Raw genomic sequence first — 17,288 nt, 5'->3', positions numbered from 1 at the left:
TAAGATTGTTGATATAAATAAAACACAATTTTATAAGGCAAAGAATTAAAAAAATGTTTTACATTATTTTATGCTCCACATAAAATTTACGCACAATTTTTTGGAATTAAAACAGTATTACTCATAACTATTAAAAATGCTGTGTTGATTAAAATGATCGGAGATGCGAAGGAAGACGCAGCAAAGATGCAGGTGAAGAGCGGGGGCTGCTGCTCTCTCAGGCAAGTAGCGCCGACCCAGCCGCTGTCACAGCTTTTATTACATTTAGCAGGCCTGTGCATGCGAGATAAGCATTAATGCATAAATTCTGTTATACTTTTCTCAAGAGCAGAAGGCCGTTAGCTCCCTTCTCAAGCACTTGGTTATCTATAATGCGCCTCCTGGGAACATCCCAAGAAAGTGTTCTCACAACTTCAAGCGTTCTCAAAGATTGTCTGCAGTCCTTGACATTTCTTAGTTAACTCATTTGCGAGTTCACCAAGTGAACACGTCCTTGGGTGCTGACCACAGAAGTCCATTAACCATTTCCTTCAATGCTGTGCCTCTTTCATATTTGCGTTTGAAATAAAGTATTCAATTAAATACTTGTAGCTTTTATTCTACACTGTTGTAGGTTGGGTTCCCCAGGAATTTGCCTCTGCAGATGGTTTAGTGGGGGTGGTTCCTGGGAACAGCCCTGGAAGATTGAAGAGCTGCTGGGGATAGATGGGGGACCAGCTGAGCTGCAATGTGGGTGCCTCAGAGCCTCAGAAGACCCCAGGGAGGCTCTGAGCAGGGTGCTCTCAGTTGAGCAAAGGGATCCAGGCCTTGTACTCCTACTCCCAACACCCCTCTACATCACTGTGTGATGAATGGCCCAGGGAGGGCCATAACCATGTAGAGTCAACTCTCTCAGCCAGGACAGCTCTTGGGGAGGGCCTGCCTTAGCCCTCAAAGGACTCTTCACCCTATCTAGCTGCCTTATACAAAAGCAGTTTTCAAGTACTTCATCCTCTCCTTTCCTTTCATTTTTCTCATTTGCACTGAGAATCTCGCAACCTGTGATTATTTTCCAGGATGAATCAGCAGAGGGTAGGAAAGGACTCACGTCTGTGCTGGCCCCACATGCATGTAGGATGTTGTCTGGACCAGCTCTTGCTTTGATTTTGATTTCAAAGTCATGTCCCTGCTCATAATTATTTATAACAGCATTGTCTTTGGGGGAAGTACAGGGGCATAAAATAAAACTACTACAGAACTGCAGTTTGTAATTTACAGCAAACCAATGAATGGCTACATCAGGACTTATAAAAATGAACTCTTATTATTGAAAATAATCAAAAGCTCTTTTTAAAATGGAATGTTCTACGTGCTAAATTTTCTTCATTAGTTGTAATGCCATATCATTGTAAGACACTTGTTAATTTTTTCTGTTTAATGTTGAAAGATATTTGACTGAAGTGCCTAATTCAGAATAATATCAGAAAAGTAAATATAAATTGTTCTTAGATTTCTTACACCAATAGTTATCAAAAATTATTTTAAAAATATGCCTGTGCATGCACACACAAGGGTACACACACATGTACTGAGTAGATACTTAACATTTTTTTTTTATTAGTGCAGGGTATCTAGGTCAATTGTTAATTTGAAATTATTTTTCAAACATTTTAAACATAGCAAGTCCTAATATGCCTGTAACTTTTAAAAATTCTACTATCACATGTCTTTTAGTTTATCTAGTTTAGCGTCATGACGCAAGGAGTCACTTCTTATGTTGCTTTGCTTAAATTAAACATGTAGTAACTCTACTTGCGGTATTTTATGTCTTACCTTACTCTCATCTTTCCTTAAGCCTGACTCCAGTTATTTGTATACGCTACCAATACCTGCAGCTTCTGTTCTTGGCTCCTCTCTGCCACCCCACATATGAGGAGTGTGACCTTCCTAGTGTTTTAGGATTTCTGATCCTCCAGTGTCTGTAAACAATCAGAGGCAGCAGGCTTTCATATAAGTACTACGCAATATTTTTTATAGTTGTTGATTTTCTCTTCTGTGTGTGTTTGTACTCAGGCTGTCCTAACAACAGCTCTGGCTATGGATGTAGAAGCCCCCTGCGGAGGTTTCAGGGGTGCGGGAGGCTTATCTCCACTGGTGCCACATCTCCATTGGTGACCCCATCTCAGTACAGCCGGGGGCACTGGGGAGTTTCAGGGACCTCCAAATAGACTCTTATGGCCTCATAGTCAGGTAAAGGCAATCCTAAATTATGTTAGCATGATTGTTTTCAGTTTTTTGATAGATTAAAAACAAATGAACAGTTGGAAAAGAACTCCTTCTCTCTCCTTTTCTGTTCCTGATATTTGTTCTAAAAAGGTAAAACATATTTACATTAAAAATAAAATGATATATCTAATTTTAAACATTTGCTGCTTTCAAATGATAATGTTTTCAGGGACTTCTTTTCAAGATGGTGGAGTAAACGGTTCCTAGTGTTGCTCTCTCCCACAAATCAACCAATTTTCAACTATTAAAAAACAACAACAGGAGTCCCAAGAGCTGCACCGGCACAGGCATGAGCCACATACCACTGGACCCCCAGCGCAGGCCAGTACCCACTGCCCAGAGAGGCCTAAGAACTGCCAGGCCCACACACCCCAAGTCAGCCGCACCAGAACAGGCAGATGCCATGGGACCACCAGCCCAAGCCAGTGCCCACCACCCAGCGAGGGCTGAGAGCCACCAGGCTGACACGCCCTGAATCAGCAGTGCCAGAACAGGCAGGTGCCACAGGACCTTCAGGCCAGGTTAGTCCCCACTGCCTAGAGAGGCCTGAGAGCTGCCGGGCCCACATGCCCCGAGTCAGCCACACTGCAACAGGCAGGCACTACAGGACCCACAGCCCAGGCCAGTGCTCACCACCAAGAGAGGCCTGAGAGCCACTGGGCCCACACATCCCAAGTCAGCAGCACTGGAACAGGCAGGTGCCATGGGACTCCCCAGATCAGGCTAGTCTCCACTGCCCAGAATTGGCAGTCCCTTCAGGATTCAGGCCCGACATAAGGGTGGAATGAGTGTACTGTGATACTGCCTGCCACCAAAGGAAAGATACCAGAAATTTTAAAAAATCAAGAAAGTAAATCACCACCAAGGGAAAATAATAACTCTCAAGTTCTAGATCCTGTAGAACAAGAAGTCCTTGCAATGACTGACAAGGAATTTAGAGCAACAATTCTAAGGAAACTAAATGAGATACAAGGAAACTCAGACAACACAATAAAATGAGAAAAAATATACAGGACCTGAAAGAAGAAATATAGAAAGAAATCAGTACCTTGAAAAAGAATGCAGCAGAGCTTGTGGAGCTGAAGGATTCACTCAACAAAATAAAAAACACAACAGAGAGTTTAACCAGCAGGCTGGAACACACAGAAGAAACAATGTCTTACCTTGAAGACAGGCCATTTGAATTAACACAGGCAGACCAGAAAAAAGAAAAAAGAATTTTAAAAAATTCAAGAAAACCTAAGGGAGATAACAGACAACTTTAAGCACTCAAATATCCGAATCATGGGTATTCCGGAAGGGGAAGAAAAAGAAAATGGCATTGAGAACATATTCAATGAAATAATAGCAGAAAACTCCCTAGGTATAGGAAAAGTCACAGATCTTCAGATTCAGGAGGCTCAAAGATCCCCAAACATATTCAACCCAAAAAGGTCCTCTCCAAGACATGTTATAGTCAAACTGGCAAAACTGAAAGACAAAGAGAGAATCTTGAAAGCTGCAAGAGAGAAGTGGCAAGTCACCTATAAAGGAGCCCCAATCAGACTAACATCATACTTTTCATCAGAAACTCTAAAAGCCAGAAAAGAATGGGAGGATATATTCAAAATACTAAAGGACAAAAATTGTCAGCCAAGAATACTTTACTCAGCAAGGCTATCCTTCCAAAATGAAGGACATACAGTATATTTCTCAGACAAACAAAAACTGTGGGAGTTCACTACCACACAACCAGCCTTACAAGAAATTCTCAAGGGACTACTGGGTTTGCTACCTGAAAAAATACCATCACTGCAATGAATACTCATGAAAGAACAAAACCTACCAGTAAAACAAAAATGCTAACAATAAAGGGAAAAAAAATATTTTATCTCCCACCCCAAGAAACCAACAAACACAGAAGACAAACAGAAAATCAGAAAGAAAGGAACAAAAGATACTTAAGACATCTAAGCAAAAATCAATGACATGCTAGGAGTAAATCAACACATTTCAATAATAACTTTAAATATAAAAGGATTAAATTCCCCACTCAAAAGACACAGACTAACTGACTGGATTGAAAAGATGGACCCAACAATATGCTGCCTTCAAGAGACTTACCTCACCTGTAAAGACACACATACAAAAGGGTGAAAGGATGGAAAAAGATATACCATGCAAATAGAAATGAAAAATGAGCTAGAGTAGCTATTCTTATATCAGATAAAATAGACTTTAAAGCAAAAAACATAAAAAAAGATAAAGAAGGCAACTATGTAATGATAAAAGGATATATCCATCAAGAAGACATAATAATCATAATATATACGCACCCAATATCAGAGCAGCCAGATTTATAAAACAAACACTATTAGATCTAAAGAATGAGATAGATAGTAACACCATAATAGTGGGGGACCTGAACACCTTGCTCTCAACATTGGAGACATCACATAGGCAGAAACACAAGATCTAAACAACACTTTAGACTAATTGGACTTGGCAGATATCTACAGAACATTCCATTCAACAACCTCAGAATATTTATTCATCTCTTCAGCACATGGATCATTCTCCAGAAAAGATCATGTTAGGTCACAAAGCAAGTCTCAACAACTTCAAAAAAGTTGGAATTATTCCATGTATTTTTTCAGATCACAATGGATTAAAATTAGAAATCAATAACAAATGAAACTCTGGAAACTATACAAACACATGGAAATTAAACAACATTCTACTTAATGACATATGGGTCCAAGAAGAAATTAAACAGGAAGTCAAAAAATTTATTGAAAATAATGAAAATAATGATACATCATATCAAAACCTGTCAGATGCTGCAAAAGCAATACTAAGGGGGAAATTTATTGCATTAAATGCTTACTTTAGAAGAATGGAAAGATGGCAAGTAAACAATCTAACACTTCACCTTAAGGAACTAGAAAAACAAGAACAATCCAAACCCAAAGTTAGTAGATGAAAAGAAATATTAAGATCAGAGCAGAACTAAATAAAATAGAAACCCCCAAAATGATACAAAAGATCAATGAAACAAAAAGTTGGTTTTTTGAAAAGATAAAATTGACAAACCTTTAGCAAGGCTAAGAAAAGAAGAGAGAAGACTCAAATAACAAAAATTAGAAATGAAAAAGGTGATATTACAACTGATACCTCAGAAATACAAGGAATCATTAGAGACTACTATAAACAACTATATGCCAACAAATTTGAAAAGCTGGAGGAAATGGATAAATTTCTGGACACATACAAACTACCAAAACTGAGCCAAGAAGATATGGAAAATCTGAATGGATCAATAACAATAAGAGATTGGAGCTGTTGTCAGAAGGTTCCCAACAAAAAAAAGCCCAGGACCAGGATGGTTCACCGCAGAGTTCTACCAAACCTTCAAAGAGGAATTGATACCAATTCTCTACAAACTATTCCAAAAGATTGAAACAGAAGCCATTCTCCCAAACTCATTCTATGAGGCAAACATAACCCTGATACCAAAACGAGACACAGATATATCAAAAATAGAAAACTACAGGCCAATATCCTTGATGAATATAGACGCAAAAATCCTCAATAAAATAACTAGTTCACAGAATACAGCAACACATACACAAAATTATACACCATGATCAAGTGGGATTCATCGCACTTGATGCAAGGTTGGTTCAAAATACACAAATCAATAAATGTGATACACCACATCAATAAAAGCAAAGACAAAAACCATATGATTATCTCTGTAGACACTGAAAAAGCATCTGAGGAAATTCAACATTCATTCATGATAAAGACTCTCTACAAGTTAGGTACAGATGGGAAGAATCGCAACACAATTGAAGACACATATGATAAGCCCACTACCAATATCATCCTGAATGGGGATAAGCTGAAAGCTTTTCCCTTAAGAACAGGAACTAGACAAGGATGCCCACTCTCACCACTCCTATTCAACATAGTGTTGGAAGTACTAGCCAGAGCAATCAGAGAAGAGAAGGAAATAAAGCATCCAAATTGGAAAAGATGAGGTCAAACTGGTCCCTGTTTGCAGATGACATGATCCTATATATCGAACAGCCTAAAGCCTCTACAAAAAAACTCTTAGAGTTGATAAATGATTTCAGCAAAGTTGCAGGATACAAAATCAACACACAAAAATCAGTAGCATTTCTATACTACAACAGTGAACATGCAGAAAAAGAAATCAAGAAATCTAGTCTATTTACAATAGACACCAAAAAAATAAAATACTTAGGAATAAAGTTAACCAAGGATGTGAAAAATCTCTACAAAGAGAACTACAAACCATTGTTGAGAGAAATTAAAGAGGACATAAGAAGATGGAAAGATATCCCATGCTCTTGGATTGGAAGAATTAACATTGTGCAAATGTCCATCCTACCCAAAGTGATCTACAGATTCAATGCAATCACCATCAAAATTCCAAGGACTTTTTTTGAGAAATGGAAAAAACTACCAGACATTTATATGAAATAACAAAAGACCACACATAGCCAAGCAATGCTGAGCAAAAAATAAATAAATAAATAAAGCTGGAGGCATAACACTACCTGATTTTAAACTATACTACAAAGCTGTAATAACCAAAACAGCATGGTACTGGCATAAAAACAGACACATGGATCAATGGAATAGAGAACCCAGAAATCAGCCCACACACTGACAGCCATAGGATGTTTGACAAAGGCAGCAAGTTAACATACTGGAGAAGAGACTGCTTTTTCAACAAATGATTTTGGGAAAACTGGATAATCATATGTAGGAGAATGAAACTAGACCCATACCTCTCACCATATATCAAAATCAACTCAAAAATGGATTAAAGAATTAAACATACATCCTAAAACAATAAAACTCCTTAAAGAAAACATAAGGAAAACACTCCAGGAAGTAGGAGTGGGTACAGACTTCATGAATATGACCCCAAAAGCACTGGAAACTAAAGGAAAAATAAACAAATATGATTATATCAAATTAAAAACTTTCTGCACAGCAAAAGAAACAATCAACAGATTGAAAAGACATCCAACCAAGTGATAGATAATATTTTCAAAATATACGGTCCGGCCCGTGGCTCACTCGGTAGAGTGCGGTGCTGATAACACCAAGGCCCCGGGTTCGGATCCCATATACGGATGGCCGGTTAGTGCACTGGCTGAGTGTGGTGCAGACAAAATATACATCTGACAAAGTGTTAATATCCAGAATATACAAGTAATTCAAACAACTTTACAGCAAAAAGACAACCCAATTAAAAAATGGGCAAAGGAACTGAACAGGCATTTCTCAAAGGAAAATATACGAATGGCCAATAGACACATGAAAAATGTTCCACATCACGCAGCATCTGGGAAATGCAAATCAAGACCAATTTGAGATACCATCTCATTCCAGTCAGGATGGCTAATATCCAAAAGACTGAGAATAAGTGCTGGCGAGGTTGTGGAGGAAAAGGAACCCTCATACACTGTTGGTGGGACTGCAAAATGGGGCAGCCTCTATGGAAAATGGTATGGAGGTTCCTCAAACAATTGCAGATAGATCTACCATATGACCCAGCTATCCCACTGCTAGGAATATACCCAGAGGAATGGAAATAACCAAGTCGAAAGTATACCTGTTCTCCAGTGTTCATTGAAGCACTCTTTACAATAGCTAAGAGTTGGAACCAGCCTAAATGTGCATCACCAGATGAGTGGATAAGGAAACTGTTATATCTACATAATGGAATACTACTCTCCTATAAAAAAGAATGAAACACTGCCATTTACAACATGGATGGACTTAGAGAAAATTATATTAAGTGAAACAAGTCAGGCACAGAAAGAGAAATACCACGTTCTCACTTATTTGTGGGAGCTAAAAATAAATAAACAAATAAAGGGTGTGGGGCGAAAGACACAACAATCACAACAACTCTTGAACTTGTTAAGATAAGTGAACAGACATGATGTGGGGGGGAGGGGAGGGGAGGAGGGGAATGGGTAAATGGTTCAAAAATCAACTACAATGTATATTGAGAAGTTAAAATAAAATAAAATAAAAAAGAAAATCAGACTATGAGAAATATTATCAGAATTATGAGAATACAGCTTTGCTTGGGTTTAAGGCTAAAGTTATGAACCCAGACAAAACCAGAAAGATCATTCTGTATGCAATTCTTAGCCAAATGAGGTCAATACAGTATTGATAGAAAAGAAACAAGTATGTAGGAAAAGAGGAAATGTGAAGACAGCTATGGATAGGAAGATGTAGTTGTGGTTAGGAAGGTTAAAAAGAAAACAGAATACTTTTGTGTGAGAAAGCATCTTGTGTAGTGTATTTTTGTCCTTGAGTAAAATGACTATTTAAGAAGTAGGAAGTACAGGATAAAAACAGAAGGTCTGAGTTAGTTGCAATCACGGTTTGTGAAGGGCCAATTTATGAAAGGATATTGTAGTGATATATGAACTTATTTAATAGTTTTAAACCTTTGTCTTCTGGCAAACTTTCCAAAACCAAATTCTAGAAATTTAGTCTTTTTGACTAGTACTAACTTTGAGATATTTCAAGGGCCCCAGAACTTCTCAAAGGATATATAAAAGGGAAGTATTAAAGCCAACTGGCTAATCTGATAGATTAAACTGTATGGGAAGCACTGTCAAAACAAGAAATGATGTTTGATCTTCTTTGTGTTATACTGATATGTTACTAATATGTGCCCCCAAATTGTATAAGGTTCCTAGAAAACTGGTGTGTCTAGGTATAAATGCTATCAGTCATAATTTTGGTAATTTGAGATTGTTGTATGCCATGGAAATAACCAAATTTTCTTGTCATGGTCATTTTAAGTCTTGTTGTCCACAGTTGGTGAAAACGGAAAGAATGAAAACGTTCAAACACAGGTTTCAAATAACTTTTTAAGATCAATGGACAAAGTAAAAGTCTTTCAGAACTTTACTGAAGAAAACTGAAGGGTTTATAGAAGTGCTAATTAAGATCAAGCAAAGCAAAAATTGATTAATGAAGTTAAATAACAGATAAACATAATGTTTTGTAGCTTTCATTTTTGGTCCTTTTCAGATCTAAGGAAACTTCTCTCTTAAGCTGTCTATAACTTATAGCAATTTGGTAAAATATACTTTATGAACAATGTTGAAAGTATTTGACTTTTCCCTATTTGATTCCTCCAAAATATGAAAACTTCTTGTATGTATCTTTACAATTTTTGTGGCAATATGCTTATTTGCATAAGTTCAATAAGAATCTGCCCTCTCTTGATAAAAGGATGCAACTGGAAATATTGGTTATAAAATAGCATGTTTCTTGTGAGTTCCAGACCCCACTGCAGATTTCTCTCATCTGGCCTAATTGCAGTTTCACTTTCCCCCCTTCCCTAATATGGGATAAGACTACCTGGAAATGAGCCACTGAGGGATCCTTTCCAATTAGAAAATTTATCATCCCCCCTCCCACAACCTGGTTTACTGTGCCAGCACCTCAGGGCCCGCCTGGGGACCCGAGGCATGGAGAAGGGGACTGGGCACCCCTCCCACAACCAGGCATACTGCACCAGCACCTCAGGGCCCATCTGGGGACCTGAGACAAGGATCTGGGGACCGGGCCCCCTTCCCACAACCAGGCACACTGCACCAGCACCTTGGAGCCTGTCCGGGGACCCAAGGCATGGAGTTGGGAACCAGACACTCCTCAAAATCAGGCACACCACCAGCACCAAGGAGCATTCCAAAAACATCACCTCCATGTGGGTGGCCCACCACAGCCACCACCATAACCATGGCTGCCATGAAAGCAGCTAGATGCCACAACCACCACGCAGATGGTTCACCAGCGACTGGAGTGCATTGACACAAGGAGAGTCACCAGCAGAGATAAAGAAAACAAGACGATGTCTCTTTCCACAAAGCCCATTTCAGAGTGACAGAAGAAGCATCTGCTCTATGATAATATCAGGGGACCTGAACACACCTCTCAGCATTGGACAGATCATCTAGGCAACAAATTAACAGAGTAACCATTACCCTTTCAGGAGAGAAGGAATCTAGGATAATTAGAGGGGAGAGAGGGGGATGGGGAGAGATTGGACAAGGGGCATAAAGAATAATTACGATTTGTAACAATATATGTGCTAGTAATATTGATTTGATCAACATATCTCAATGTTGAACCCCCAAAATATGTATAATCAATTTTGATTCAATACATTTTTTAAAAAATTGATTATCAATGCTTTCATGAGGAACGTTTTCTTCAAAAAAGGGGGGAAATGATGTCTTCCCTACACAAGCAGTTCTCTAAAAGTTCTCACAGCCTTGAAGCGGGGACTCATGACTTGGGTGAGACATCCTGTTTCTAAACAAAGGATTTGTGTAAGTTCTTAAGATTGTTGATGGACCAATTAATGTATAGCTTGTTAACTCTAAGTAAGACAACTGCTGTCAATCAACTGTTAATGCACAATAGATAAATGCCCTTGGCCTACCACTCCAGCTGGGTATAAAAGCTCCGCGATATATCAAAGAGTTCCATCCCAAATCAACCCTTTCATCGCCCTGACATTCTAGACGAGCCACTATAGGGCACCGTTCCAGGGCAACTCCAACCCCCAGGGCATCAGCCAGCTCCCATTCAGCCTACTTCCCAACAAGAGGTTCAGGCTCAATCTCTGAGGGGAGGTGGCATTAGCTCTCCTGCTCCAAGTTCTCACAGCTAGCTTAGGGATATCATTCATTTTCTGATTCCTCAGGGCAAGAGTTGGCATGGGCTGTGGCAAAATTCCCTTCACCAAAGGTGGTCTTCGCAATGACAGGTGGCACTTGGGACTAAGTGTTATACACTGCTTCACATGTACAGCTGTCAATCTGCTGGTCACAATCACAAGCTCATGAACTCTGGGTGGTCTGCAAAAGCCATTTCAGCTCTGGCTTTTAAAACCCTACAGTCCTGAAGGAGGAAGTCATAAACTCTGTGTCTTCCTTACTGTCACATTGCTCCCCAGGGGGCAGTTTGGGCACAGGAAGAGATCTGGCAGCCAGGGAATAAATATCATTGGCAGATGAGGAAGGTTTGATTTTGGGGTGCTCACACTCTGGATCTGCAAGTGGGTTGTTATTCATATTCATAGAGGCATCCAGACTGAACGTGCTTCCAAGCCTAGGCATGTGCACTCTGAGCTCCATTTGTGAGGGTAATGAAAATGGAAGTGCGTGCCATTGGTTAATTCTCTTTCTGTCCAGGGGTCACTAGTTACAAAACAGTGTATAAGTAACATTCTAAGACATATCTTTTTAAAATGTGTCTTTTAGCATTTCAATACAAGCATGACACTGGTTACTACATTCATTCCATGAAATAACACTTTTCTCAGCATTGTTTATAAGGAGCATTCTAAGAAACATTTTTAAAACTTGTGTCTAAAGCACTTCACTGTATGCATTACATTGTGGTAATCATATTCATTCTCTGAAATAACACTGTCCTTAAGATCGTGTATTATTACTAAGAGCATCTTTGAAACATGTCTTTAAGCAATACATTACAGGCAATAAAGTATAGTTACTACGTTCATTCACTAACACTGTTCTCAACATAATGTATAAGAAATCACCTAAGAAACATCTCTTAAATATATCCTTTACCACTTCACTCCATGCATTAGTGTGTGCATCGTATTATCTAAAACAGCACTCTTCCCATAAGAAGCACGCTGTTACATCTTTGAAATACATCTTTACACTTCACTACATTAGACTGTTGTCACCATATCCATTCTCTGAAATTAGTCTTTTCAACGTAGTGTATAAATAGGATCCTGAGAAACATCTTTAAAATGTTTTAAACACTACACTGCATGTATTACAGCATGTTTCCACATCCATTCACTGAAATAACAGTTCTCAACATTGTGTATTAGTATCACTCTACAAATATCACTAAACTACTGCCTTTAAACACTTAATTGTATGCATTACAGTGTGGTCACACATCCATTCACTGAAAAAATACTTCTCAAAACAGTATATAAGTAACAGTCAAATATTTTCAAAACGTGCCTTTTAGCACTTCACTACATGCATTACACTTTGGTCACCTCATCCACTCTCAGACATAATACTGTTCTTAAACTGAGTATAGCATTCTAAGAAACAACTTTTAAAAATGTCTCTAAACACTCCACTATACACATTAAAATGTGGTCACCTCATCCGTTTGATGAAAAAAAGTTTCTCAATATGGGATAAGTAGCAATCTAAGAAACATTATTTTTTGCACTTCACTACCTATATTTTCTTGGGGTCAGCACAGATCCATTACATGAAATAACACTGTTCTGAACATACTGTAAGTATGGTGTTCTAGTAAACTTTTAAACACGTATCCTTAGCACTTAACTACATGCATTACAGTATGGTCAACACATCCATTCTTTGAAATAACATGAAATAAAAGATATTCTAAGAAAGAAATATATATTAAACATATCTTTAAATACTTCACAACATACTGTAAATAAGCAGCATTCTAGGAAACATCCTTTAAACATATGTCTTTTACCACTCACCAGGTGCATTAGTGTGGTAATCAAATCCATTTGCTGATGAAACAATGTTCTCAACATAGTGTATATGTTGCTTTCTAAGAAACATCTTTCATTTTAAGCATGTAACATATTAACTATAGTCACCACATTGCACTTAAAATTATTGCTCCTGTCCAACTGAAATTTTGTCTTCTTTCATCAATATCTCCCCAAATCCTCACCCCCTGCAGTCCCTGGTAAGCACCATATTATGGTGCTTCTATGAGTACCTTTTTAAAATTCCACATAAGTGGCATTTGTCTTTTCATCTGACTTAACTCAGCACAATGCTCTCAACGTTCATCCATGTTGTCACAAATGACAGGGTTTCCTTCTCTTTTAAGGCCGAATAGTAGTCCATTGTGAGTATATACATTTCTTGATCCATTCATTCATTCGCTAATGAACACTTAAGTTGGTTCGATATCTTGGCTATTGTGAATAGTGCTACAATGAACGTGGATATACAGACCCAAAACAAAACCAAAAGAAAAGAAAAAAAAAAAACAAAACTCAATATGTTGAAATTTCATTTAAACTCCTTTGATACAAACTGGATTATTATACATTTCTAAAAGATGCCCTTTATTGGCCAGTTAAAAGATACATTTTATGATTATAAGGGCAGCAGTTATTCACTTAATTATAAACAGGAATTAGAAATATCTATATAAAAAAGAACTGAAGTGTCCTTTGCATCCCTCCCCCGTAGAACAGTATCTTTGGCCTTACTACCTAAGCACTCCACACCTGTCTACGTCTCCGCACGGTGCAGCCGTCGCTCTCTGGTTGTCTCCCCACGACCATGTCCCTGCTCTGCCACTCACCTCCAGCACATTCCCCGCTCCCCTCCCAAAGGAATTTTGTTCAGGTAATCACTTTCCTCCACACAGACAAGTTCCTTTGTCACTGCTACGTTTGGAACAGCCAAGTGAGGTACTTCTAGACAAGAGGAGAAGGCTGCTGGGAGGCTTCTGGAAGGGCTTTCTGGCTGATAAAACTAAGGGACACTCAGAGGAGATGTCCTATCCTTCCATTGAGTGCTGTGTTTGTGTGTGACACCTGGAATCACGGAAGAGGCATCTTGCTAGCTGAGAGCAAGCTGACAGGCTGGAGCCCAGCTCCCTCAAGACTTCTGTGAGACCAGTTTTCCTTATAACTCGTGAGAATCAGGATTTCCTGTTCCTTATGGCTCAAGACATCCTAACTGATATAATACTCAGATTGAGAAATGTTTCTAGATAACTCATCTGGAGAGGCCAAACTCAGCTTTAATTGCTGAAATTCGGGATGACACAGGTGTGACCATCCACGATGGCTCACTGCAAGGAAAGAGCAGTAGCAGGATTCCTCAGAGATGACTGTCCCCATCCAGAATCACGCTAATTTCATCAGCACTTAAATATCTTTTTGAAAAAGCCACCATTGTTTTGCTTTAATAAACGTTTATTTAGTGCCTGCTATGTAAAAGGCACAGTCTGGTGCCATGAGAAATACCCAGAGGAACAAGGCATAATTCCTGTCGGTGGCAAGCTCACAGTCTAGCATGGGAAATCAGAAATCAGACATGTACAAAAATAACTACCACACAAGGCAGGAACCGATAAACGCAACGAGACTGATACCAATATTATGAGAACCCAGAGGAAGAAAACACTACTTTTGGATGAAAATAAGAGATTAGAGAAGATGCCTTAGAATGAAGGGGTTTAAAATGACAGATCAAATGCAGATAGAAAAAAAATAAGGATCAAGATCAAATGGAGATAGAAAAAAAAAAAAAAAGAGGAAAAGGTAATCTAGGAAGACTATTATCAAAATCAGAAGCAGGAGGTACTGCCTATGTGACGGAGGTGCAGAGGGTCTAACTAGGCTGGAATAGTAGGGTGGGTGAAAGGGGACGGGGAAAGAAAGCTGGAAACACATGTGGGATCAGCTGACGTGGCAGGCAAAGATGTTTTCATTTCAATGGAAGTTTTTCCAGCAGAGGTGATTAGATCCGAGCTCTGCTTTATAAAGACTGGTGTGGCAATGGATTAGTGACTTCCCAGAAGGAGGGACTGTGGGAAGAAGGCCAGTTTAAAAATGAATACAAGAGTCTGGACTGGAGTAGTGAGGCAGTGACAATGACAGTGAAGCAGGCATATGTGGGGGATGAGCCTGGCAATGACTAAATGTGGAAAAGTGGGGACAGTGGAGGTAAGGCAGGTGAGAAAAGGGCAGCATTTTATACCTAGAGACAGAATGGTCATTCACAAAACAGAAAAATCTGAAAAGGTTTGAATTTGGGGAGAGAGAGGCGGGAAGAAGTGAGCCTGAGATACTGGCAGACATCAGGAGGAGGGCCTGGCAGGGCAGGGGTTAGAGCTTGGAATACAGACCAGAAGTCATCCATGCAGTGGGGACAGCTGAGAGGCAGAGGAACAGGCTGAGATGGCCTCACCTCCCCATTAAAGGGTGGTCTAAAGTTCAAACCTCCTGTCATTTTCCTTATACATGGAATTCTCGCAGAAAAGTCATAAGCATGACGATGCATCATATGAACAGTGCTGTTTATCTTTGTGTATTCTCCCACCAGTTTTGTGATTACGAGCAGGAAGATTCCAGAAAAGCCACAGATGTACCCTATCTCACCACATCTAAGAGTTGGAAGGGATCTGAGAGGTCATATGCATCCCCCTCATTTCGCAGATTAGGAAAAAGGCCCAGACAGGCCAAGAGACTTGCCCAGACTTTACACAGCAGGGATGGCAAACCTGGACCCACAAGCAAGAGAAGACTTTCCTCTCCTCCACAGCTACCCCCTGGGGACCTAGCTACCGTCTAGATGCACAGACAGATACACAAATGGACAGATAGGTAGGTAGGAAGGTAAACAAGATTGGTTGGGAATAACATATCTGTATTTTAACTTTTTTTTTTTCAAGTGGGGAAAAGGTTTTTGGCCTCTGATAGAAAGACATTTTTTGGACCCATCAAAGCCTTGCAGATTTGAAAAGAAAATTACTTTGGCTTTCTTGAGACATTAAACTGCACTTAACCAAAAAACCTTAGACTATATTATGACACATCATATTCAATAAGCTTTATAGTCAGCCACAACAGAAATAATGGTATTTTTGGTTGGCGTGTGTGTACACATGCAAAGGCAGTTTCAGGAAAACAAAACCAATAAGAATCAGACCTCATATTTTTTATCCATCACAGAAGCAAAGTACCCACGGAAATACCTTTTAGAAAGTTAAAGGAGATCTCCTTATAATGAAATTCCAAACAGATCCATTTCCCATAGAAGATGGAGAAAAATAGACAATTACATTCCAAATATGTAAGTCACAAACGCACAGGCAGAGTTCTGATGAGCCATGTCCTGGTTAAACTTGTTCAAGCATATCCGCATGTCCCGAGTAATCTGGAAATATGCATCCTATCGATTATATAATTAATGATTCCCTTTAATAAAGCCTGCTTCAGTTCTCCCCCCAGGCCCACTAGAATCTTCCAGCAACACATTTCAGTGGGAATTATCAGATTTTCAAAAAAATCTTCTTTTTATAGAGAATGTACGCAATGAGCACCCAGAGAGCAGTGGCGACTATGTTCTGAGTTAGATGTTCTTTGTGTGACTGGTTATCCTCCAGCTTCCACTGAAAGGGAAAGTAGTTCTGGAACACCTCGTGGCCGACATACACCAGAATAGAATTCATTCCTTAAGGAGAGACACAGAAGACAATGGTTTTCCTAAGTTACATATGATCATCTATTTAATTCCTGAAGTTTGTTCAGTGAAAAAACAAAAAGCATGCACTCACATTATTGGCTACTACCAAAAAAATAAGTGATACATATCTTGTAAGTAAGTGTAAACTATATTAAAAATTATTAGAAAAGATTCTTTCTATAACAATGTAATTCTTGAATACTAAATCTGAAAGGAAAACTAAAATTATTAACATATTTTCTAGACAGAAAACTGGAGGTCCAAAGAATGTAACTATTACTAGACTCAAAGGGCTGAAATGAATCATTGAAATTACCTAGTCTGTCTCTCAGTCCTTGGGTAGAACTGCATCTAAGTCATTCCATTTATCTTTTGATTTCACCTCTTGATATTTCTTATAATGCCTAATCTTTAAGGTAGTGCATTTACATTAAGAAAGAAAGCACAGTCCCATTTATTAAGTATTAGAACCTTGATAATATGCCCTGGATCATTTCTGATACTCTAAAATTTAGTAATGCCTGAAGCATCAAGTGGGTCTCATAAGCTGTTTCAATCTAAATGGGTAAAAATGGGGTGGACTGCTTCAGAACAGCAACAACGCTGTGAGACCCGCGACAGCAGGCCCCTACTGCCTTCTCCCTCGGCTTGTTTTTTGGAAACATGCCACCAGGGAAGTGACTTGAGTCCCAGCACTGAGGATGCCCA

General features: G+C 39.1%; 1 protein-coding gene across 6 annotated transcripts in view; it reads right to left on the bottom strand.

Moving 5' to 3' along the window:
• Positions 1 to 252: 252 nt before the first annotated feature.
• HGSNAT (heparan-alpha-glucosaminide N-acetyltransferase) overlaps positions 253 to 17,288 on the bottom strand; it is a 48,605-nt gene continuing 31,569 nt past the window's right edge. For 4 of the 6 annotated variants that reach the window (XM_063079819.1, XM_063079818.1, XM_063079817.1 and 1 more), the window contains one exon: positions 13,407 to 16,568. In XM_063079819.1, the coding sequence (XP_062935889.1) occupies positions 16,387 to 16,568 (182 nt within the window). In that variant the 3' untranslated portion in view covers positions 13,407 to 16,386. Of the gene's footprint in view, positions 274 to 12,741; positions 13,307 to 13,406; positions 16,569 to 17,288 lie in introns of those variants that run through there. The other 2 variants (XR_010021793.1, XR_010021792.1) reach the window with 2 other exon arrangements.

The sequence above is a fragment of the Cynocephalus volans genome, chromosome 15, assembly GCF_027409185.1.
Source record: "Cynocephalus volans isolate mCynVol1 chromosome 15, mCynVol1.pri, whole genome shotgun sequence".
NCBI classification, from domain to species: Eukaryota; Metazoa; Chordata; class Mammalia; order Dermoptera; family Cynocephalidae; genus Cynocephalus; species Cynocephalus volans.
Note: the sequence above shows the minus strand (reverse complement) of the source record. Positions and strands in the feature narration are given on the sequence as shown.